Source organism: Pristiophorus japonicus, chromosome 5 (assembly GCF_044704955.1).
Source record: "Pristiophorus japonicus isolate sPriJap1 chromosome 5, sPriJap1.hap1, whole genome shotgun sequence".
Taxonomy (NCBI): Eukaryota; Metazoa; Chordata; class Chondrichthyes; family Pristiophoridae; genus Pristiophorus; species Pristiophorus japonicus.
In genome coordinates, this window is record NC_091981.1 from 33518444 (window position 1) to 33545119 (window position 26676).

General features: G+C 44.0%; 1 protein-coding gene across 2 annotated transcripts in view; it reads right to left on the reverse strand.

Annotated features, from left to right (window-relative positions):
• slc9a3.1 (solute carrier family 9 member A3, tandem duplicate 1) overlaps positions 1–26676 on the reverse strand; it is a 152070-nt gene that overhangs the window by 35954 nt on the left and 89440 nt on the right. For both annotated transcript variants that reach the window (XM_070880484.1, XM_070880483.1), the window contains exons 2-3: positions 10895–11197; positions 5449–5609 (exon numbers count right to left, since the gene is read on the reverse strand). In XM_070880484.1, the coding sequence (XP_070736585.1) occupies positions 5449–5609; positions 10895–11197 (464 nt within the window). The remainder of the gene's footprint in view (positions 1–5448; positions 5610–10894; positions 11198–26676) is intronic.

Consider the following 26676-nt stretch of genomic DNA (forward strand, 5'->3'; position numbering starts at 1 on the left):
GTAAAGCAAGGACATCTATTAGATTGAACTATATTAATTCCTACACCGATATCATCATCATCATAGGCAGTCCCTCGGAGTCGAGGATGACTTGCTTCCACTTAAAAAGTGAGTTCTTAGGTGGCTGAGGAGTCCAATGCGGGACCTACAGTCTCTGTCACAGGTGGGGCAGACGGTGGTTGAAGGAAAGGATGTGTGGGGAGCCTGGGTTGATGCACACTCCTTCCGCTGTCTGCACTAGTTTCTGCTTGCTCTCGGTGATGAGACTCGAGGTGCTCAGCGCCCTCCCGATATCAAGTATATAATGAAGGATGTTCTACAGAGATATCCTTTGCATTGTAAATTACATTCCACCCAATTCACTTGAAGCTCTGGTTTAACTATTAAAATCCACCAGATACCATGGGTCCCATTGCAATTGATGGATTATTCAAATCACTTCAATTTGTATATCTGAACTGGGTGCACTGCAATGTATAAATACGGTACAAGACTCAAGTCCTCATTTGTTGGCCAGCACATCTCTATGGGTCTGCCTTTTAGAAGAATTAAGACTCTTTGGTTACTGTGGTAACAGATTGAGTTCCAGATTCCGGAGATAAATCGCTGGATTCGCTCTATCTCGCATGTCTTGTGCTGCTCTGCAGGCTCCCCAAAGATAGTGAGTGCGGTTATTTTTAGTTTCCCCAAGTCCTAAATTTTGTCAGCCAGGATAAATTAGCCTGCCTGCAACATCCAGAGCAAGGTGGTGTGCAGAGAGCACTTGCAAAGTGAGCTTTGTGCCTACACGGCAAAGGCTCGCAGGATCATCCTGAAGTCTTCAGGATTTCTGCTGCGAGCAAATCCGGGAGAAAAATCATAGGGGCGTGAACAAAAATTGTGTCTTACCTCCACCACCATCTCTCCTCCCCCATCCATTTTCTTTGTTTATTACTTCTAAAAATATTGACGATGGGAAAAAATGGGGTGACTCTTGAATGTCAGTCAAACAGCCAATCGGGTAACAAACCCTCTGCCCCCTTTCCGATTGGCCATGAGCAGGCAGTCTGCCATGAGGATGGACGTGTTGGGTGACCAATGGCAGAGCTTGGGGTGGGGCAATCAGAGGCAGGACGTCATGTGGTGAAACCTCCAGGTGTTATGCCAAGAGTTGGCACCTCTAATGGCTCATCAGAGAAGACCATCAAGCTTTTCTTCATCTTTTTCTGAATAGATTCAGTAAGTCTCATGGACTGGAATAATTTTAGACAGGACAAGTGGTAAGTGTAGCATGCTTGGAAGCAACAGGTGACGTTGGACCTATGTTTCCCAGAGATCTCCACCACTGGTGGTTTTCTCCGCCTCATGTCTGCTTCTGTTCTAGACTAATTGATGGAGACTGATTGCTATGATTAGTCATCGTATCATGTGACTACCAGGATGGTGGAAGGCGACGGTAGGAACAGGTGTAGGCAATTTAGCCCATCGAGCCTGTTCTGCCATTCAATGAGACCATGGCTGATCTGTGGCCCAACTCCAAATGCCTGCCTTTTGCCCATATCCCTTAATATCGTTGGTGAATAAAAATCTATCAATCTCAGATTTAAAATTAACAATTGATCGAGCATCAATTGCCATCTACAGAAGAGAGTTCCAAATTCCTACCTGTATGTGTAGAAGTGTTTCCTAATTTCACTCCTAAAAGGTCTGGCTCCAATTTTTAGACTACGCCCCCTAGTCCTGGAATCCCCAACCAGCAGAAATAGTTTCTCTCTAGCTACTCTACCTGTTCCCTTTAATATCTTGAAAAGTTCAATCAAATAACACCTTAACCTTCTAAATTCTGAGGAATACAACCCTAATTTGTGTAATCTCTCCTCATAATTGAACCCTGGAAGCCCGGGTATCATTCTGGTATCTATGCTGCACTCCCTCCAAGGCCAACATATCCTTCCTAAGGTGTGGTGCCCAGAACTGCTCACTGTACTCCAGGTGTGGTCTAACCAGGGGTTTGTATAGCTGCAGCATAACTTCTACCCTCTTGTATTCTAGTTATAAAGGCCTTTTTAATTATTTTCTGTACCTGTCCATGATAGTTAATAATTTATGTACCTGGACTCCCAAGTCGCTTTGGACCTCCACTGTTTTTAGCTTTTTGTCATTTAGAAAGTACGCTGCTCTATCCTTTTTAGTTCCAAAGTGGATGACCTCACATTTGCCTATGTTGAAAATCATTTGCCACAGTTTTGTCCATTCACTTAATCTATCAATATCCCTTTGTAATTTTATGCTTTTATCTACACTGCCTACAATGCCGCCTATCTTTGAGTCATCGACAAATTTGAATATGTGGCTTTCTATCCCATCATCTAAGTCGTTAATAAATACGGTGAGTGGTTGAGGCCCCAACACAGATCCCTGTGGGACACCACTAGTCACATCCTGACAATTTAAGCACATATCCATTATCCCTACTGCCCATTTCCTGCCGCTCAGACAATTTCCTAACCAGGTCATTACTTTGCCTTCAATTTCAAGGGCTTCAATCTTAGTTAACTCTCTCTTGTGCGCGACTTTATCAAATGCCTTCTGAAAGTCCATGTAAATAGCATCCATAGACATTGTCCTGTCCATTACTAATCACCTCTTCAAAAAATTAAATCAGGTTAGTCAGGCATGACCCTACCTTTCACAAATCCATACTGGCTCTCTCTATCAGCTGAAAATTTTCAAAGTGTTCAATCACCCTATCCTTAATTATAGAACTCTAGTAACTTCCCGACCACAGATATTAGGCTAACTGGTCTATAATTCCCTTGTTCCCGCCCCTTGCCATTCTTAAATAGCAGAGTGACATGCAATTTAACAATTCCTGTTCTTAGGTGGTTTTAGCATTTTAGAGAAACCAGATGTATCCAGTTCTACAAGTTGAATCCCTGAAGAAGATTACTCAGGAGTATCAGCAGTGCTGCTGAAGGGTCTAAATGAAGCAGTCAGTCGATCATTCTACTTCACAGATGTTAACTCCTGCTGTCTTTTTTCAGAATTTTCTCTCTTTATTTCCCTGTTCTATTTAAGGCATTCAATTGTCCCAGTTAAGGCATATGTTCCATATTGGTGCTACAGCACAAGCACCAAGAATTCACCCCAACCACTGCCAGTTTCCCAGCTTTATAGGCTGGAGCAAGAGTCCTTTAGAGTGGAGGTCTCAAGACCAGTGCTGCTCACTTACTGTGGTATAACTTAAAACTTAAAAGCGCAGCTTGCTGTACAACCCCAAATATCACGAAAGATTTTCTTTTAAAGAATCGATCATCAGATTAATTCTGATCATCAGATTAACCCTTTCCACTTTAGGCTTAATTTTTCATACATTTTAAAGAATCACTTCTACCCATCCTCCTTTTATGGTCAGTGACTATTATTTATCTAACAGGAGCTTCAGTTTTTTTTGTGTTCCCAATATTGTCACCTCATCCTGGAATATACAAGATTTCATACAAACAGCTCAATTCATTTCTGCTACTACAAAATAAATGGAGACTGACATCTGAAAATATCAAAAGTTATGACAATATTGTAAGTCGAGGTTCCGACAATTTATTCGTCAGCCTTGCAAAATGAAAGCTCACTTTTCTACAAAGTTGAAATTTATGCTGCACTGAAGTCAGATGATGTCAACTCCTTAAATATTATAAAACTGAGATTTTGTGCGAATTCCAAAAGTGTGTCAATCCCACAAAGGCGAGTTTCGTTGATGGGCAGGAAGGTTAACTGCCCTTTTGTTTGTGGAGATTGTCCTGAAGGGCATAGTGTGTGAAATAAGTTGTGGAATAGATGTCTTGCAGAAAATAACATTTTAAGATACAGTACCCGAGTAATTTCAGACATGATATGTGGTAAGTGTAGCATGCTTGGGAGCAACAGATGAGTTTGGACCTATGGTTCCCAGGGATCTCCATCACTGGTGGTTTCCACGTGTTGTGTTTGGGTCGGTTGTAGACTAATTAAGAGAGATTGATTACCATGATTAGTCAACAACTCCATTATCGCTGTAAAGTGTGACTGCCAGGATGGTAGAAAGCAAATTAGATGCAGCTTAGAGCACAAGAACATAAGAAATAGGAGCAGCAGGTCATTCGGCCCTTCATTAAGATCATGGCTGATCTTCTCCCTCAGCTCCACCTTCACACACTACCCCATATCCCTTGGTTCTCTTAGTATCCAAAAATCTATTGATCTTTGTCTTGAATATGATCAATGACTGAGCATTCAGTCCTCTGGTGGGAGAGAATTCCAAAGATTTACAACCCTTTGAGTGAAGAAATTTCTCCTCATCTCAGACTTAAATGGTCGACCCTTTATTCTGAGACTGTGATCCCTAGTTATTGACTCCCCAGCCAGGGGAAACATCCTCCCGGCATCTACCCTACCAAGCCCCGTAAGAATGTTATATTTTTCAATGAGATCACCTCTCATTTTTCCAAACTCTAGGGAATATAGGCCTAGTCTATTCAATCTCTCCTCATAGGACAATCTCCCCCATCGCAGGAATCAAGTCTTAGCTAGACGAAAAAAGACAATGTTATTATGAATGTTAAGGGTTATCCTGACACAAAACTGCCCACAATTTAACACAACCCAGCATTAATCTGACTTAGAGGTCACGAGATTGGAGCGTTGCTGAATGTTCCCGCAAGGTTAGGTTTAATGCAAGGTTTTGGACAGTATCAGGAATCTTTACTCAGCATCTGGCAGTAGCTACATTAACCTGGAAGCACTTGCTGCAGCCTGTGAACAACTGGAGAGTATTCTATTCCATAGCATCAATACTCTTCAGTTTGATGGGAAAAATGCATCCAAAATTAATGGGAAAAGTACATCTTCCTGTGGAATTTATCCCCCAAAAAAGCTTAAGATATTAAGACCCGGGTATGGCAGTGTAGTTGTTATGGTGCTGGACTAATAATTCAGGGAATGAGCGTTCAAGTCCGCTTAAATTCACTTTAAAAATTCTGAAAATATGCAGCCGCTATCAGTAAAAGTGACAATGAAGTTCTTGCATTGTCTAGAAAACGCAACTGGGAACAAAATCTGCCATCCTTACGCGGTCCGGCCTATATATGACTCCAGTCCCACACCAACGTGATTGACTCTGAAATAATATCAAACCACTCGGTTGTATCAAACTGCTACAAATAATGCCACATGGACTGCAGCAGTTCAAAAAGACGGCCCCACCACCTTCGAGGGATGATTAGGAATAGGCATTAAACGCCGGCCTTTCCAGTGACGACTGCATCCCGAGAATGAATGAAAAAATATGCCCTCTGATATAAACAAAAATATTTGGGGCAATATCTCAACATCTAAATTGAAAAAGGCACCAGTGCAAATCCGAACTTTTCCCTTCATTACCGGATTAAAGAGGAAGAAATACTCAGGAGTTAAAACGCTGCTTGAACTTACCACGGTGACTGCATCGTTAAGCAGAGATTCTCCAAACACAATGATGAACAATCCTTCATTCACGTGGACCTCTTCAAACACGGCCAACACAGCCACTGGGTCAACTGCAGCGATCAGACTTCCGAACAGAAGGAATTCCAGAAGGCTAGCGTTGACAGTTCCTGCGGAGCAAGTTGAAATCACAAGGAACGTTAGCTTTCAGTCGCAACTAGGATAACAACAACTTGCATTTTTATACCGCCTTTAACGTCGTAAAACATCCCATGGTGCTTCACAGGAGCGCTATCAAACTAAATTTGACACCAAGGAATGTCTTACAGGAGGAGAGAGAGGTAGGGAAGCGGAGAGGTTTAGAATGGAAGTTCCAGAGCTTCGGGCCTCGGCAGCTGAAGGCACGCCCACAAATGGTGGCGTGATTAAAATCGGGGTTGCACAAGAGGCCAGAATTGGAGGAGCGCAGATACTGGAAGGTTGTAGGGCTGGTGAATGTTAGAGATAGTGAGGAGTGAGACATTTGAACACCAGGATGAGAAATTTAAAATTAAAGATAAGTGACAAAGTGCCAGCCCACCACGACTCTCAACTGGTCCCCTGGTCGCCTCATGCACTAAAGTAAGTGGGGAGGGCCATCACATTTGGGAGAGGGTAAGTCCAGGGCCAGGGAGACCCATGGAAACCACAAACACCAAAAAAAAACATAACTTCCTAGGTTAGATGCCCAAATCCTGGGAGTTAAATCGGCAGCAGGTATAAACCTGACACAAATGGAGAGACAAGTATTCCGTACCCATTTTCCATCTGGGCGCTGGGAGAGACACCCAGTTCTGACCAGCAACTCGCCGCCTCACAATCCTTCCAGTCCGTGCATGGCTCCCTCTATTTCAGCTTGGCTCACATCTCCAGGTCCTGGCGGCACCAGGCCAGCAACCCAGTGACAGTGCTGGAGGTGGGCAGCGCCTCGATGTAGAGTGGCCAGGCGCCCAGCCCAGCTTGCACCCGGCTCGCCTGCTCTCTGCATGTCTCCCTGTTAGTGGTGACCCTGGCTTGGGAGAAATGCAAAGCCTCCAGGATGAAGAGGAGCTCCTTCCAGCTGTCACCAACCTTCAGTCTCGTCTGCAAACGCCAGAGGCTCCACATCCAGTTGAAGGACGTGGGCTGGTAGCACTGGATCATCGCCCCCCCCCCCCCCCCCCAGGGCTACATGGCCAACTATTGTGAGCGAGAGCCTGAACGGCGCCAACCACGCCATTCTGCAGACACTGGTGCCCGCCACCGACCCCGGCCACAACCCCCCAGCCCTGCTGTGTCCCCATCAAACTCTCGCCCATTTCCATGCTCTATTACGATAATAATGACAATATAGTTTTGCGACAGTACGATGACATGGTGGTGGATGAGTATGGTTGTCGATAAGGTCTCTCCTCAGATGAAGTTGATTTTAGTTTGGTTACTTTTCTCCCCTTTTTAGCAATGTTTAAATGTTATTTCACCCCCCGCCCCCCCCGCCACACACAATAAATGTCCACCTTCTAAGCTTTTGTTTTGGGGTGAAGAATATAAACCTGAATTTAGTCTTTATATCTTGAAGGGGAGTGAAAACGTTCACCTTTTCCAACTGACTTCACGGTGCAGATTTGTTGGCCATAAAAGAAGCGGTGTGCGGCCCAGGGAGCAGCGTGGAGGCCCCGACCTGCGAGAAGCCATCAGCGGCAGGTCGGGGTCATAAAAAGAGCGGCATGCGGCTCAGGAGCAGCGTGGAGGCATGCCACTACACGGTACAGTGCGAGCTGGTGCAGGAGGGTGACGGCAGTGAAGAGTGACGTCAGCAAGGTCCAGTTGAGTGATTGGAGCGTGGGCAGATGCAGCAGAAGCGGCAAGTTTGGGGCGAAGGAGCTGTGAGACTGTGAAGGGATGTAATCGGGGCTCAGGGGAGGCGTGACTTCGGGGCCAGGGACTCGGGCAGCACGGGCCAGCCCACAGTGTGATATGTGTGTGCACTAGGTCCGTGCAGCAGAGTAGGTCTCCAGTTGTCTTGGGTAATCCTTGCCACTGGACCAAGACCTAGCTCTGTCAAGCCCGTGTGGTGGCTGGTGTGCAACAGCCAGCACACACGTTAAAAAAATCCACGCACAGGCATCTTCCACCCTTCAACATGTAGTTCGGGTTCTTCATTCGAAACACCTGTGAACTCATCCTTTTTTTTGGCATGGAAGCAAGTCATCCTCGTTTTGAGGGACTGCCTACGATGATGATGATGACCCATTTTAACCCGGGGGCGGTAAATTACAATGATAAACAGTCACTTGCACTAGGCATTACTGCACTATGTTACTTTCAACAGTCACAGTTATTCCTCCAATCTTGCTGCACAGACAGTGAGCTGGCACCCATTTCAGCCTGGCACAGGTCTGAGCACTAATTTGCAATCTTCACTTCAGGCACAGGAAAATGATGATCCAACTCAAAAAACAAGCTTTCACCACCTCAGGATCTTTCATAGGGCTTTAGAGTCAATGAAGTACTTTTGAAGTGTAGTCACTGTTGTAACGCAGTAAACATGGCAGCCATTATACGCACAGCAAGATCCCACAAACAGCACTGAGATAATGGCCAGATAATATGTTTTACTGCTGACGGCTGAGGGATAAATAAGGTCAGGATACCAGAGAGAACTCCCCAGCTCCTCTTCAAATAGTGTTATGGGATCTTTTATGTCCACGCAAGAGGGCAGGTTTAACATCCCATCCAAAAGAAAAGAAAGCACCTCAGACAGTGCAGCACTCCCTCAGTACCACGCTCAAGTGTCAGCCTAGATTGTGGACTCAAATATCTGAAGTAGAACTCGAGCCCACAACCTTCTGACTCGGAGGTGAGCATGCTACCACTGAGCCACAGATGTCAACTGAAATCAAGAACACCTTAGCCATTTGCAAATAGACTCCGCGTCCCAGTTATCTCACGGCAAACTAAGCAAATTTGCACTTGCTGCTAACTTAAACAGGAACACAATCTTGCCTCACCTGTAATCACTTTCTGCACATTACACAAATATTCACTTATGTATGTCCAGCCTGAGTCCCACAAAGATTTATGACCGAAAATTATAACCTTCTGGATTTAAGTGGTGTCAGCCTTGGCTCAGTGGTGGCATTATAACCTCCGATTGTGGATTCAAGCCAATCCAGAGATTTAAACACATAATCTAGGCCGACATTCCAGTGCAGTACTGAGGGTGTGCTGCACTGTCAGAGGGTTCATCTTTCAGCTGAGCCATTAAACGGAGGCCCCGTCTGCCCTCTGAGGTGGATATAAAGGATCGCATGGTACTATTTTTTTTTATAAAAAGGGTAGGGGAGTTCCTCTGTATCCTGGTCAATATTCATACCTCAAACACATCACTAGAACGGATTATCTGATCATCATCACATTGCTGTTTGTGGGACCTTGCTGTGCACAGATTACCTGTCGCATTTCCTAAATTACAACAGTGACTATACCTCAAAAAGTATTTCATTGGCTGCAACGTGCTTCGGAATGTCCCGAGGTTATGAATGGCACTATATAAATTCAAGTTCTTTCTCTTTATTTCTTTTAAGTCACCTGTACAACCTGCCTACAAACAGAACCTTCAACAGCACTACAGTTTAGTCATTTGTAACATTTCAGTATAGAATTGCCAAAAATTTAGTTTACTTTCGTAAATGAAGTAAGGGATCAGACTTGGAGGGACAGCGGACATTAGAATGTTCACATTCTTGAAGTAATTCTAATCTATTCATGGGGATAATGATGGCAAATCCAACAAATGGTTAATTTATCAAACTTCAGCCATGGAAATAAAATATCTGTTCACTCGAACTCCCACCTCTTCTGTCACACAGTACAAAAACAAAACTGCAAATAAAAAGTGTTCACAAATATGCAAAATCAACGGATAGAAAAGGTTGAAACTTTTCACACCAACGAAAAAAGGGGGCGAGATTGCCCCCGCCCAGATTGGGGACGGTAACCTTCTGGGGCTGGGACTTTTAGCAAAGTTGGCATCCGGTTGCGTGACGCTAACCGCGGTTCAAACACTTTTTTGGTTGAAGGATCTCTTCAAATCAATTAGAAGCCCCCCCCCCCTCCCCCTCCCACAACCCGTTGCTTTTAGGAAAACAGATATATACTTAGACATCAGTGAGATTGGTGTACCTGCCTCTCACACCAATTCTGGGCACTCCTCTGCAACAGATGGTCACTATTAGCCACTTAGTGCTGGACAATTTTTAAAGCAGCCAGTAGGCTGGCCAAGGAGAGTGAGGGCACCCATGCACATGCTACGATGCAGCTGGAAGCACAACTCACTGACATACTGTTCCACTGTGGCACAGGATCACGGTGACAGGGAGAGTAATCGGCTCGACCAGCAGGGAGGCTCGTTGTAAAGTGAGTGAGAGCCGTGGGCCTTTGTGAGAAGGTGGGCCCAGCCATTGGGAATAATAACTTATATTTATATAGGGCCTTTAAAGTAGTGAAACGTCCCACGGTGCTTCACAGGAGTATTATGAGATTTAGAAAATTTGACACTGAGCCGCACAAGGAGAAATTAGGGCAGGTGACCAAAAGCTTGGTGAAAGAGGCAGGGTTTTAAGGAGCGTCTTGAAGGAGGAAAGAGAGATAGAGAGGCGGAGAGGTTTAGAGAGGGAGTTGCAGAGCTTGGGGGCCTAGGCGACAGAAGGCACGGCCACTAATGGTTGAGCGATTATAATCAGGAAGGCTCAAGAGGGCAGAATTAGAGGAGCACAGACATCTCTGTGGGGCTGGAGGAGATTACAGATATAGGAAAGGGAAAGGCCATGGAAGGATTTGAAAACAAGGTTGAGAATTTTGAAATCGAGGCATTGCTTAACCGGGAGCCAATAATGCACAAGAACTGAATCGATGCCCCAACTACTAAATAATGGATTTACTAAATAAGGTACCTCTGATCTGTACCTGAATTCCATTTACTCTTCTTTGTACCATATCCTTTGATAACCTATCCTATCGATCAGAGCCTTGAAAATGTCAATAGGCTTAGCATCCACAGCTTTTTGAAGGAGAGTTTTCCACGACACTGTGAAAAATGTGCTTCCTGCTGGGTATACATCAGTGATTCCCCACAGAGCGCTCCGGATGTCAGCAATATCATTGCAACAAGGCACAAAGTACAGGTCAAATGCCTATCCTCAGAGAACCGCAGTACTCCAGAGTCATTCATACACATTTCCCTGCAGTCAGTTAGAAAGCAGCAGTGAGGAAACCCTGTTGGTATACACTGCCTGGGGAAAGACAAAGACAGCAACAAGGTAGAAAATTTAGACTGCTCCTTGGACTTCCGACAGCCACAACCATTACTTGTATTTTACCCTGGTCTCACTTCAGTTGGATAAGATAAATCTACTGCTTGAATCTGTGCCCTTACCCATAATACCCGACTTGAAGATACCATACAGGGAGAGACCGGTTGTTGCAGCATTCCAAACTGTTCCAATGACTGCGTACATTAGAATCGTTCCGATGTTCCCGAAGAAATGTCGGTTGGGCATGAAGTATCCGGCATCCAGTACGATTGGTGGCAGCAGGTAGAAGAAGAAGACAGTCGGCGTTAAGGTGAAGGAGGCAGCGCGATCGGCGGCCCAGACAATTCCTCCCAGGATCAGGCCCAGCACAATCAACAGGGCACTTTCTGGTACCACAGAGGTGACTTTTTCAGACAGATGGAAAACTAAAACAAAAAAGGGAAAAGAGAGAGAAAATCAATAACCGGGATTACATGAGAATATTCTGTGTAGATTACCTGATTAAAAGTTCACGTGACAAGATTAAATCAAGTGGATCACCCCACAGCAATACAAGGGCTCGAGTTTTCCACTTCTGCACTCATCAGTCCCCCTTTCCGCACCCCGCCTCGCCCCCCCCCTTATCCCATTTATTGTGATGCACAGCAAGCTCCAATCAAAGAAGCAGAAACGTCCCACCAAGATGTATCCGATTACCGAGACATATCGTCCTACAGACGTGTCATATAAACTTTTTTTTAATATCTCAAAGTTAACGCCATAGATTTGGAGCGTTGGCACTTGCTGAAGGTCAAGCCTGTTTACCATGCCTCGGTCAAAACATGTAAAGGATATATTGTGTTATCACAAGGTTAGGACTTGATCTGACCAATAGCATTGTGGCCACACATTACAATGCATTAGTCCTTGTATCTGTAATAATGATACACGTTGACACACAATTGTGGAATAAATACATACATTTCAAACCGGTGTACTTTTTTTTTTTAAAAAACAACATGATTTATATTTCGACACTGATGCTAAAATTACTCAACTGCCAACTATCAACAGTTCAACTGGTCTCAGTCCCATAATTAAATTCCAGAGCAAGAAAGAAAATTCAACCCATTCCATAATCATCATTGCAGGTATCCAGGTACAATCTAAAACTCCCCCTCCCCAACACCACCTCCTTGCAGCTGTAAAGAATTCAGAATGTAGGATGCACATCTGCAGCAAGTTCTTAGTCAGGTTAGTAATATGTGAACCCCAAGGCATTTGATTAATGAAACTAACAGCAACCCATGTCCAGCTACAGCGACCAGCATAATTGCACTTTTAGAACAACAGCCTGTGCAATCTTTCAAGGATGGAGTAAGACATCACAAGTCTCACAGCACTCTCCAAGGAGCCACTGTATTCTTGTACTCGTTTAGAAACTGATAAAAATTTCTCTCAAACTCAAAAGGAAAGAATACTATTTCTGTGACTGATTGCCCCCAATGGGAAACTATTTCTCTTACTGCGTGCTGGGTCTTCTCATTCCGGAGTACTCAAATTCTATTTTGATCAGTTTTACTTGTAAACTAGTGCTAATTTACATGGATAGCAGTACAGTACAACACATTTCTGCCAGTGACCAGGCCAGTTCAATTTTCTAGGATCGACTCAGAGCTGCAATCCTGTGGGTAGGATTATACATTTCACTGGAAATAGCTGATTGACTACACAACACAGAAAGGAGGAATAGATGTTGATTAAAAGAGAGATTATACAGCAGCAACTGTGGTGAGTACATCAACTCAGCTCAGCAACTGCCCTAAAAATGAATGGCCCAGAACTTGCAGTCCTGATGATGGCGACCTGGCAGCGTTTGCTGTCATTTCACCTTTGAAACTGACCGCAACTTCAGGATTTAGCACGTGCGCAGCTAAACGAGGAAATAATGAAGTCTGAGTCTGTCATTCACTACTCCCCCACCACAACCCAGAGCGGGCAATCAGTGAAATCACTAATCTGACAAAAACTTCCCCTTTTCCGAAGAAATATCACCGTTACAAACCCCATAAAAAGTTAGATCCATTCAAATGAAGTGTAACTGAGGTTTTTAAAAACAGTGATCTGAGTAATAACTACAGATAAAACAACCATCTGACCCCAAAAAACTAATTTTATATTGGTGGAATGTCAAATTTCTCCATGAAGTTAAAAATGATTAGATTTTACAATTAATTTTAAAAAAGTTTTTAAAGTTTGTTCATGATATTTCAGCTTCTACCTTAACCCAATGTGTCTGCAAAAAAACTTTACTTCGCTCTCTAATTTTTTTAAGTGATTGATTATTAATGCATTCTATTTTTTGGTTCACTGTGAGAATTCTGCAATGTGATTGGCTCCTTGGGCAGCTTGTCGATGTCACAGCAGGTCACGCAATGAAATTTCCATTAAACTATGTTGATTTCAGCTGCATGGCAGAAAAGCCAAACTTCTTGCGCTGTGGGCTACTTACTTGGGGCCCAGCGGTGAACGCATTTGTTTCGCCACTGACCACAAACTACAGGCCAATGTTTTATCCAAAAGAAACCAAGCATTCTTTCCTCAGGCTTCTTGGAGCACAAAAGACAAATGAAGGACCGGTTAATTCAGATTAGGACAAACTTTTAAAAGTTCTAAAAGAAAGACTTGCATTTATATAGCACCTTTCACAATCTTAGGACATCACAAAGTGCTTTACAGTCAATTATGTACTTTTGAAGTGTAGACGCTGTTGTAATGTAGAAACAATCACCAAAGTATTCTGCATTTCTGAACATATCCCAACAGATATTAAGCTCCCACATTGACCGACTAAATATTCTGAACTAAGATTTCACAAACATCCACTATTTACAACTACCCCAGAAAACAAAAACCGAAAACTGCAGGGACTTGTGTATTGTGATCCAAGAGCGTAACATGGGTCTGTAGCTAATGGAACTTGGTCTACACTTAGCTTCCCTACAACACAGCAGTGACGACACTTCAACAACACTTCATTAGCAATAAAGCGCATTAGGGCATCCTAAAGTTGTGAAAGTTGTGCTATATAAAAGGCAAGTTGGTTCTTTGTTTATACACCAGACATTTTCAGTGCCCAGAGCACTTGGGCTAATCCCAACTGTCTCAAAATTGGAGATGGGATTGAGAGTGCAAGTTTTGACCCTTATGGCTACTGTATCCTTTCGAGTACTTTAGCTACAAGCAAAAGTTCCATTGGGCTGTACAAGATGGGCTTCTAAAAAGGATCCTTTCACACACAATAACATTCACCAGCTTTATTTTGTCAGCTGTTATGTCTCATGGATGTTGCATAGCATTCTAGCATGGGATGCTTTCCAAACTCCCTCCTCCTCTTTGTGCGGTTTCAAAAGGATACAAGAAACTAGAGCACGAGTAGGCTATTTGTCCCCTCGAGCCTGTTCCGCCATTCAATAAGACCATGGCTGATCTCCTACCTCAACTCTTTCTTGCACTATCCCCATATCGCTTAATTCCCTTAATATTCAAAAATCTATTGATCTATGTCTTGAATATACTCAACGACTAAGCATTCACAGCTCTCTGGGGTAGAGAATTCCAAACATTCACCATCCTCCGAGTGAAGAAATGTTTCCTCATCACAGTCTTAAAGGCCAACCCCTTATTCTGAGACTGTGACCACTGGTTCGAGAGTCCTCAGCCAGGGGAAACATCCTCTCTGCATCTACCCTGTCAAGCCCTGTAAGAATTTTGTATGTTTCAATGAGATCGCTTCTCATTCTTCTAAACTCTAGAGAATATTGGCCTAGTCTACTCAATCTCTCCTTATAGGACAATCCCCCCATCCCAGGAATCAGTCTGGTGAACCTTCATTGCACTCCTATGGCAAATATATCCTTTCTTAGGTAAGGAGACCAAAACTATTATGTATTAATTCTTTAAATGCTAGCCATTGCTCATCTACCGTCATACCTTTTAATGTAGTTTCCCAATTTACTTTAGCCACCTTGCTCCTCCTACCTACGAAGTTTGTTTAAATTTAAAACCCTAGTTTCGGATTGAGCTAAATCACTTTCAAACTTATTATAAAACTATCATATTATGGTACCTCTTCACTACGAGGTTATTAATTAACCCTTTCTCATTGTACAATATTAGATCTAAAATAGCCTGCTCCCTAGTTGGTTCCTCAACATATTGATCGAGGAAACTATCTTGTATACATTCCATGAATTTGTCCTCCACATTATTATTGCAAATTTGGTTTGCCCAGTCTATATGTAGATTAAAGTCCCTCATGATTACCATATTACCTTTGTTACATGCGCCTATAATTTCTTGATTTATACTCTGCCCTACATTACAACAACTGTTTGGGGGCCTATAAACAACTCCTACCAATGTTTTCTGACCCTTGCAGCTTCTTGGCTCTACCCAAACTGATTCTACTACTTGATTTTCGAAGCCAAGATCCTTTCTCTCTACTGTCCTTTATTACCAGCCTCCTCCTTTTCCAGTTTGCCTATCTCTTCTAAAAGTTAGGTGTCCTGGAATATTTAGTTCCCAACCTTGGTCAGTTTGCAACCACACCTCTGTAATGGCTATTAGATCAAACCTATTCATTTATATCTGCGCCATTAATTCATCTATTTTGTTGCAAATGCTTCGTGCATTCAGATATAGTTCCCTCCCCCATATTCCCATCCATTTAGTTATGAAATTAGGATTTATGAATATACAACTTTGGACTCTGCATCTTCAGAGAAAGGTTTTTGTTAAATATTACTGAATAAAACAATCATAGTTTGCTTACAAAATTTTATGGAATGCATTAAAGAAAATGGACAATGAACATTAGATCGTTATGCTCCACAAGGTATTTTTGGCATCAATACCATTATCTCATATTACATGCAGGTGATATTTTTACATGATGCTAGGATACAAGTTATAAAATAAAATAGTTTACTAGATTCCAAGAACTCTGTTGATGGTTTCTTATCAGATGGAAAAGTACAGCCATGCTTCCCTCTGCTGCACTGTCACAACTCATTGAGAACATTTTGTCCTCGCTGCATGTTTTAAGTTGACTCAAGTGCATTGCTTACGAACTTTCCCTCCCAAAAAAGGTTAAATCACCCATTGGTCAATAAACAATTGACAAGCACAAGTGAGAGCCCCAGATAGGTGGGCAGTGGGTACCACAAGCTTCTTGCAAGCAGCAAGGGAATCATATAGACCATATCAAACAGATCAGTGGTTCCACCAGATGGAGATATGGAACTTCAGCTTCTTGTCTCTCTGCAACCCAGTTACAGTAGGCATTGAGCCTCGAGTATACAAATGCTAGCTCTCACACCTGGCCTCCAAACCCCTTCCAGCAGCAACCAACCCAAGCTTCAGAGGCTCCTCATCAGCTGTCGATGAACGTATGGAGCATGGCCACTTCCTTTGTTCAGAGTCTGATCGACAGTGCTGGGGACCAGAATCCCCTCGGTCAGAGAATAAACTGGGCAGCGATTGCTGCAGTTCACTGGGTTCAGCAGCGTGTTCAAGGTGTGATGGCAAGGTGGACACTGGAGACTAAACTATTCTCTTTCAAATTTTTTTTTTTTAAAAAGACCTTATTTTAGTATTGAACAATTGATTATTTCCTACAACAAACTTAATTCATAGCCTTCAGCTTAGGTTTGACATGGTATTTCAACATCTGATTTCTGCCAGCTTGGTGGGATTGAGTATCCCCTATTGTTTCTGGCAGAGAAACATCAGCGTGCATTAATCCCAGAAACATTGCGTAGAAAGGTCAAGTTTCAGCCAAGAAGCAGCATGGGCTTGCCTGTGGAAGCTGACATTTGCAGTGAGCTTTAATGAAAAATATTAGATAGAAATCCAAGTTCTAACAACGCTGAGATTCAGTTCCGTGAAATCTAGCAACCTTCCAGTATTTCCGCAAATGGCCTTTCTTCATGTTTGTACCTAGACAGTGAGTATTGGACTATTCAACTATAGAAGGCATCGCATTGGAGCTCAACCCCATCCTCAAGCAGCATTCACTGGATCAATTAATCATCATCATAGGCAGTCCTTCAAAATCGAGGAAGACTTGCTTCCACTCAAAGTGAGTTCTCAGGTGACTGAACAGTCCAATGCGGGAATTACAGTCTCTGTCACAGGTGGGACAGACAGTGGTTGAAGGAAAGGGTGGGTGGGGAGTCTGGTTTGCCACAGGCTCCTTCAGCTGCCTTCACTTGTTTTCTGCATGCTCTTGGCGACGAGTCTAGAGGTGCTCAGCACCCTCCGGATGCTCCTCCTCCACTAAAGGTGGTCTTTGGCCAGTGAGTCCCAGATGTCGGTGGGGATGTTGCACTTTTTCAGGGAGGCTTTGAGGGTGTCCTTGAAACATTTCTTCTGCCCACCTGGAGCTCGCTTGCCGTGTAGGAGTTCCGAATAGAGCACTTGCTTTGGGAGTCTTGTGTCGGGCATGCGAACAATGTGGCCCACCCAACAAAGCTGGTCGAGTGTGGTCAATGCTTCGATGCTGGGGATGTTGGCCTGATCGAGAACACTAAGCGTTGTTGCGTCTGTCCTCCCAGGGGATTTTCAGGATCTTGCGGAGGCATCGTTGGTTGTATTTCTCCAGCGATTTGAGGTGTCTACTGTATATGGTTCACATCTCTGAGCCATACAGGAGGACAGGTTTCATTACAGCCCTGTAGACCATGAGCTTGGTGCCAGATTTGACGGCCTGATCTTCGAACACTCTCTTCCTCAGGCGGCCGAAGGCTGCGCTGGTGGCAGTGTTGAACCTTGTCAGGAATAAGGATCCTGGTGGGCTCCTTCACCCCCCCGGCTAACCCATTCTCCTTTCTTTCAGCCCAGACATGATGAGGCAAATTTTAGCACCCCTACTGCCACACCAGCTAATTCAGTAACCACCAGAACTGCAACCCAGGGCTGTCCTAGTCTCTGTGCTTAATGATGGCACTCCGTCAGGCACAGCAAGCTGCACAATTCAAGAATGGCTCTACACTCGAACTACAATACATTTCATTACATGAGTTTACAATGGCTACATTAAATTACAGTTCATCATCGAACCAAGCTCTTAAAAAACAACTGCTGTTTATTATAAACATTTATAATTTCAAACAGTAGAATTGCATTTTTTTCTGGAGTCAACTGGGTGCCTGACCATCATGGAAGCCCAACAACCAGGGAGCGCCAATCCACATGTAAACAGTTGCCATTTGCATCACATGATTGCACACCTCACCTCCCCAAGGAATGCAGCCTAGTCATGTAAACCCAGAGAACTTCGAGCCTTGCTTCTCGCCAACCTATGTGGAGTACAACATTATGTCATGGACTGGAGCGGTGGAAGCAGCCTCTTCAGGAGAGGAACACACCTGCAAAGAATGCCAAGGTGCTAAATTAAGAACATAAGAAATAGGAGCAGGAGTAGAACATTTGGCCCCTCGAGCCTACTCTGCCATTTAATAAGATCATGGCTGATCTGATCTTGGGCTCAGCTCCATTTCCCTGCCCGCTCCCAACAACCTTCACTTCCTTATCGCTCAAAAATCGGTCTATCTCCACCTTAAATATATTCAATGACCCAGCCTCCAAGCTCTCTGAGGCAGAGAATTCCACAGATTTACGACCCTCAGATAAATTAATCCAACAACGAGTCATCTATAGTTAGATTTGGAAATATTTCTTTTACATTTAAGTTGGATTTCCGAGTTGCATTTGGGAGAAGATGGGGTGGGGTTGGGAAATGGGAGGGAAGATAGGGAGGAAAAGGATAAATGAACTTGGACCATCCTTATACTCTCTCTACAGGTGTCAGTCGTGACTCAGTGATAGCACTCTCATCTGAGTCAGAAGCTTGTGGGTTCAAGTCTCACTCCATCCACATAATCCAGGCTGACACTCCGGTATGTACTGAGGTAGTGCTACACTGGCAAAGTTCCTGTTATTCAGATGAGACATTAAATCAAAGACCAATCTGCTCTCTCAGGTGAATGTAAAAGATCCTACGACACTATTCAAAAAAGAGCAAGGGAGATTTCTCTGGTGTTATGCCCAATATTTATCCTTCAACCAATACCACCAAAAAAGTAATTACCTGATTGCTATTTGTGGTACCTTGCTGTGCGAAAATTGGGTAATGCTTTTCTCTATGTTACAACAGTGATTTAATTGGCTCATCCTGAGGTTGTGAAAGGTGCTATGTAAATGCAAGTCTTTCTTTTTAATTCACTGGAAGGTAACAAATGCTTTACGTAGAATGGGCAAAATTCCCTACTGGCCATTTTTAAATGTGTGGGCCAGCACAGAATTAATTGCAGGGGCAAGAGTTCCAAAGTGAGATTTAACCTCTATCTTTCAATGGGGCACACACTGTTTGGCAGACAATGAAATAAGGCTGGAAATCTTACGGCAATGTTATATTTAGTGCTGTTTATTGAAAGCTTTATTGATCTTGACCAGTAGCTCTGGTAGTGGTTCGATGGGCTCCCTTTCAAATCAGCTAAGTTCCACTTTCAGCACAAGATTGCACTGCCCTGTCCTATCTCTGTAACCTCCTCCAGCCGTACAACTCTCCAAGGTCTCTGCATTCCTCCAATTCTAGCCTCTTGCACATCCCTGATTTTCATTGCTCCACCATTGGTGACCGTGCCTTCAACTGTCTGGGCCCTAAGCTCTGGAATTCACTCCCAAACTTTTCGCTCCTCCTGTAAGACGCTCCTTAAAATCTAACCCTTACCTGTCCTAATATCTCATGTGGCTTGATGTCAAACTTTGTTTGCAATGCTCCTGTGAAGCGCCTTGGGATGTTTTACTATATTAAAGATACTATGTATAGGCAAGTCGTTGTCATCTGGTTTTGATTTTAAATAGGGTTAAGTAGTCTTGACTGTCCTTCGAATTCGAAGTTTAGTTCGTGATCTGAACGTAGCAGAGTTCAGTCAAGCCCATCACAGCAGTCGGTGGCTGTGCAGGATATTCAGCATTCAACATTCAATGAGAGTTTAACAACCACAGATTCAGAATACTGAACATTTCTTGCACATCTTTCACCCACCATAGTATCCCAACTCACACCACGTTTCCCCTCATCCATCATCATCATAGGCAGTCCCTCGGAATCAAGGAAGACTTGCTTCCACTCCTAAAATGAGTTCTTTGGTGGCTGAACAGTCCAATGTGAGAGCCACAGACCCTAACACAGGTGGGACAGACATTCATCGGGGGGGAAGGGGGGGGTGGCACTGATTTACCACACGCTCCTTCCGCTGCCTGCGCCTGACCTCTTCACGTTCACAGCGTTGAGATTCGAAGAGCTCAACGCCCTCCCAGATGCATTTTCTCCACCTAGGGCAGTCTTCGGCCAGGGTCTCCCAGGTGTCAGTGGTGATGTCGCACTTCACCAGGGAGGTTTTGAGGGTGTCCTTGTAACGTTTCCGCTGCCCACCTTTGGCTCATTTGTCATGAAGGAGCTCCGCATAGAGCAATTGCTTAGAGCTAATCCTCATCCATCACCACTGTGCTCACTGACCTGCATGGGCTCCAGATCCACCAACACCTCAATTTTAAAATTCTCATCCTTGTATTCAAACTCCTCCGTGACCTCGCCCCTCTCCGGCCCTAGAATTCTGTGAACACTACTTTCTTGCAACTTTTGCCTCTTCTGCATTCCCCACTTCCTCTGCCCCACCACTGGTGGCCATGCCTTCAGCCATCAAGGCCTCCAGCTCTAGATTTACCTCCCTAAACCTCTCCACTTCCTTGAAGGTGCTCCTATCTGAATGTCCCCTTCTTTGGCTCGGTATCAGTTTTTGTTTGATTATCCTCCTGTGAACTGCCCTGGGATGTGCCCTGGGATGTTTTACTCTGCTAAAGGTGCTATATAAATGCAAGTTGTTGTTATGTAACACAAGGAAATCATAAAGGATTACCAATTTGTTAAAATAAAGCCACTGAAAGCTAACTTTTACAATGTTCTGAATGATGCTATCTATGTTGAAGGTACTAAACCCCCTAATCAGCAGTAGCAACATAAATAGCAATGCTCACTATTGGTGTGATAAAAACCACATGCTTGGAGGTACATTCTGAAAGTGATAGTTCAGAAGCTGGGAAATATACCAACAGTTTATGCAAATTTGTTTTGTATGGAAGTCACTGCTGAATTTCCAAAATAATAACGACTAAAAATCTCTTTGGCACTACACAATGTTTAAAAAAAAACAATATTGAGAAACTTAGGGAAAAGGGACAGAAAGAAAGAACTACTCTTCATATAGTGCCTTTCATGACCTCAGGACGTCCCAAGGTGCTTCGCAGCTAATGAAGTATTTTTGAAGTTTTGAACTATTGTAATGTAGAAAATGCAGCATTGTACAGCAAGATTCCACAAACTGTAAGGCAATAATGATCAGATAATCTGGGATTTTTTTTAGTAATGTTGGTTGAAGGATAAGTATAAGAAGGATAAGGACACCGGGGAGCACACCCTTGCTCTTTTTCGAATAGTGCCATGGGATCTTTTACATCCACCTGAGGGAAGACATCTCATCCAAAAGACGGCACCTCCAACAGTGTAGCACTCCGTCAATACTGCACTGGGTATGTCAGCCTAGATTATGTGCTCAACTCTCGGCGTCAGAAGGTCGCAGGTTCAAGTCCCACTCCAGAGGCAAGAGTGTTACCAAAGGGACACAGCTGACACTTGCATATTGTATATATTGTAAACACCCCCACGATTGATAAGAAAAAGAGAGAAGAAAATGAGGGAAATAATATTTGGTGGTGTGGAGGCAACACAGAGTTTTGATTTTGCAAGCCTGTAGGGGAAAGGGGGAGAGAGAGAGAGAGAAATATGAGGAATTTAGGAATCCACATCCTCAAGAGGAATGGATTAGAGATCAAATGTTTGACCTTTTGAAACTGGCAGAGACTAAACATGACACAAGGATGAGAAGGAACAATGATTCTTGTAAATGAACTAACAGGAACACTAGGAAGGATGCAAAAAGTTTTATCAGATCCAAGGAGGAAAGTGCAAGTGTAAAGTCAAGTGAAGTTCAAATGGATGAGCTAACCATAGATAAGATAAGGGATGGCAATGAAAACCTGAAATGCTTGTTCAATCACTCATACCAATGAAGATCTTCAAAAGTTGTCGTGTCAGTGTTTGGGGAATACCTGGAAGTGCAAAAACTGGGAATCCTGATGATGATTTGGCAACGACTGAGTGCAGAAATGGGAACAACATCTCAGGAATTATATGACAGTCCTTCTTCCCACTGTCCATTCCCTACATTTCAACCACAGGAGAGACCAACAGTTGGCACAGGCAAGTTCGATCTCTCTAGAAGTTGAGGGTCCAAATTCCACTGTGTTAAGAAAAATTACTAGCATTGTTAAAATACATTAACCAATGAGCTACAAATATACATTTAGGAAGTGTTAAAATGCAGAAGGTAAGGGTTGGGCATTGTTCGTGTTATAACTTTTGACTTTGGCATTAATGGATTTAAGGATGGTTACATGTTAAGTTAGATGCAGACACGGAGCTATACAGCGCCATGAATCTGGATTAGAGGATGGTATAATAACGCTCAATATATGCAGCCTGGAGCTCTGATGATATCGCTTTACTTTGCATTGCAACTCAATTTTTAATATGACTTTACTTTCCACTAAATTATGTTGTGCGTTTGAATATCTCTGTGGCCTAAGAGTCTGCATGGTGTGCAAAGACAGGATAAGCAGAATGTCCTCCAATTAAATATTGGGAAAACCGAAGCCATTGTCTTTGGATCCTGCTACAAATTCCATTCAGTAGACACCAACTCTATCCCTTTCCCGACCAGTGTAAGGCTCAACCAGATTAGCATCATATTTGGCCCGGAGCAGAGCTACTGACCACATATCCTCTCCATCAGCAAGACCACCTACTTCCACTTCCATAACATCGCCCGTCTCAGTCTCTGCTCCAGTTCATCTACTGCTTAAGCCCTCATTCATGCCTTGGTTACCTCTAGACTATTTGAATGCTCTTCTGGCCAGTGTCATGTACGTATGCTTGGAGTTACTACCACCAGGGGGCACCCCTGTTGCAGGTCAGTGGGCTGTACGCACGTGTGCGCGGGCCACGTATATAAAGCAAGCCACCATGTAATGTGGGCACTTTGGGCCCGAATAAAGTTGAGCCAGCTTTGCACCCGAGTGAGTTTACAGTATTCAGTCTATCGAGTTATTACATACATAACATTTAGCAACGAGGTAACTCAAGAACCTTCGAATGCAAAATGAGCACCATTGGAATTCTGGAGAGATTCGTGGAGGGAGAGGACTGGTCGGATTTTATCGATCGCCTGGACCAGTACTTCGTGACCAACAAAATGGAGGAAGCTACTGATGCAGTTAGGCGCAGGGTAGTTTTCCTCACTGTTTGCGGTCCAAAAATCTATGGCCTCAAAGAATCTCCTCTCGCCTGCACGTCCAATAGATAAAGACTATGAGGAATTGTGTGCTCTGGTATGTGACCATCTCAAACCAAAAGAAGGCATCATCATCTCACGCTATCGATTCTACACGTGTGTTGGTTCTGAGGGCCAGGATGTGTCGGAATTCGTCGCCGACCTAAGATGTCTTGCTGGGCCATGGAAGTTCGAAGACGCGTTGGGAGACATGCTGCGAGATTTCTTTGTAATAGGAATCAACCACGAGATGATCCTCTGGAAATTATTGGCTGCTGAGATGCTGGATTTGAGCAAAGGCCATTGCAATTACCCAGGCATGCATGACGGTTGATGATAATTTAAGGCAGATATCATCGAAGAGTTGGAGCTCCATGGCAAGTACTGTAAACAAGATTATATTGTCGTATGGCAGAGCTGCTTATATCAGGGCCTACTCGATTGCGTATGCGAAACCCGTAAGCTGCTCAAAGTCCGCCAACGGGTACAAATCCAATTTCATCCTGTTGGCGTTGTGGTGGCAATCATCGGCATTATCAGTGTCGTTTTAAACAGTACATCTGTAAAGGCTGTTCGAAAGTGGGGCATCTTCAGCAAATGTGTCCACAACTGAGCAAGCGTGCTGCGACTCACCACGTGGATGATGACGACCAGTCCAGCGCGGACCTGGATATACAACCCAGGATACCCGAGGTGGAAGTGTATGGACTGTATTCGGTCCTGACAAAGAGCCAACCGATAATGTTAATGTGAAACTAAATGGCATGCCGGTATCGATGGAATTGGATGCTGGCGCGAGTCAGTCGATAATGAGCCAAAGGACATTCGACAAGCTGTGGGACACTAAGGCTGTGAAGCCTAAGCTGAGTCCAGCTGATGCCAAGTTGCGTACTTACACCAAAGAACTCAAACCGGTGATTGGCAGTGCAGTAGTCAAGGTGTCGTATGAAGGTGTGGTTTATGATCTACCGTTATGGATCGTTCCAGGAAATGGTCCAATGTAGTTCGGCAGGAATTGGCTCAAAAAAATCAAATTGAATTGGAATAATATCAAAGCGTGGTCATCGGGGGAGGACACTTTGTGTGCTCAAGTGCTGAGCAAGTTTCCCTCGAGGTTTGAACTGGGCATAGGCAATTTCACGGGAGCCAAGCTGCAGATTTACCTGGACTCGGATGCAAGACCCGTCCATCACAAAGCTCGGGCTGTTCCATACATGATGAGGGAGAAGATCGAAATTGAGTTGGACAGACTCCAACATGAAGGGGTCATATCATCAGTCAAATTTAACAAATGGACCAGCCCCATTGTTCCTGTGTTGAAGAGTGATGGCACTGTCAGGATTTGTGGAGACTACAAGATAACAATCAACCGATTTTCGAAACAGGATCAATACCGGTTACCGAAGACTGATGACCTGTTCGCAACGCTAGCCAGTGGGAAGTCGTTCACTAAACTGGATCTGACGTTGGCCTATATGAACAGGAGCTCGTCGACACATCGAAGAAACTTACGTGCATCAACACTCAAAGGATTGTTTATCTACAATAGGTGTCCTTTTGGAATTCGCTGAGCTGCAGCCATATTTCAGAGGAACATGGAGAGTCGACTGAAGTCCGTCCCTAGAGCCATCGTGTTTCAAGATGACATTCTGGTCACAGGTCGTGACCCTGCCAAACACCTGAACAACCTTGAAGAGGTTCCACATCGTCTGAACAAAGTGGGACTCAGGCTGAAACATTCGAAGTGAGTCTTCATGGCACTGGAAGTCACATTTCTGGGGAAGAAGATAGCTGCTGATGGCATCAGCCCTACGGACTCGAAAACCAAGGCCATCAAAAATGCACCCAGGCCTCAGAATGTGACGGAGTTGCGTTGGTTCCTTGGTCTACTCAACTACTTCAGTAATTTCTTACCTAGATTGAGCACTTTATTGGGGACAGAGTGTAGTTGTAACAAAATTTGCAGATGACACAAAGATTAGTGGGAAAGCGGGTTGTGTAGAGGACACAGAGAGGCTGCAAAGAGATTTAGATAGGTTAAGCGAATGGGCTAAGGTTTGGCAGATGGAATACAATGTCGGAAAATGTGAGGTCATCCACCTTGGGAAAAAAAAAAACAGTAAAAGGGAATATTATTTGAATGGGGAGAAATTACAACATGCTGCGGTGCAGAGGGACCTGGGGGTTCTTGTGCATGAATCCCAAAAAGTTAGTTTGCAGGTGCAGCAGGTAATCAGGAAGGCGAATGGAATGTTGGCATTCATTGCGAGAGGGATGGAGTACAAAAGCAGGGAGGTCCTGCTGCAACTGTATAGGGTATTGGTGAGGCCGCACCTGGAGTACTGTGTGCAGTTTTGGTCACCTTACTTAAGGAAGGATATACTAGCTTTGGAGGGGGTACAGAGATGATTCACTAGGCTGATTCCGGAGATGAGGGAGTTACCTTATGATGATAGATTGAGTAGACTGGGTCTTTACTCGTTGGACTTCAGAAGGATGAGGGGTGATCTTATAGAAGCATTTAAAATAATGAAAGGGATAGACAAGATAGAGGCAGAGAGGTTGTTTCCACTGGTCGGGGAGACTAGAACTTGGGGGCACAGCCTCAAAATACGGGGGAGCCAATTTAAAACAGAGTTGAGAAGGAATTTCTTCTCCCAGAGGGTTGTGAATCTGTGGAATTCTCTGCCCAGGGAAGCAGTTGAGGCTAGCTCATTGAATGTATTCAAATCACAGATAGATAGATTTTTAACCAATAAGGGAATTAAGGGTTATGGGGAGTGGGCGGGTAAGTGGAGCTGAGTCCACGGCCAGATCAGCCATGATCTTGTTGAATGGCGGAGCAGGCTCGAGGGGCTAGATGGCCTACTCCTGTTCCTAATTCTTATGTTCTTATGTTATGTTCTTATTAGCACTGCACATGCTACTCAGAAAAGGTGACAACTGGGTTTGAGGTGTGTCTGAAGATAGGGCTTTCAAGAAAGCTACAAATCTGGTTTGCTCTAACAAATTGCTGGTACATTATGATCCAGGTAAGCGTCTTGTATTGGCCTGTGATGCTTCATCATATGGGGTTGGCTGCGTGCTCCAACAAGCTAATGATTCGGGTAAACTGCAACCTGTTGCATATGCTTCGAGAAGTCTGTCAAAGGCGGAAAGAGCCTACAGCATGGTAGAAAAAGCAGCTTTAGCCTGCATGTATGGGGTAAAAAAGATGCATCAGTACCTGTTTGGTCTTCGTTTTGAACTCGAAGCAGATCACAAACCACTCATTTCATTGTTTTCGGAAAACAAAGGTATCAATACCAATGCATCGTCCTGCATCCAGAGGTGGGCGCTAACATTATATGCCTATGGTTGTGTCATTCGCCATAGACCTGTCACCAAGAATTGTGCTGTTGCACTGAGCC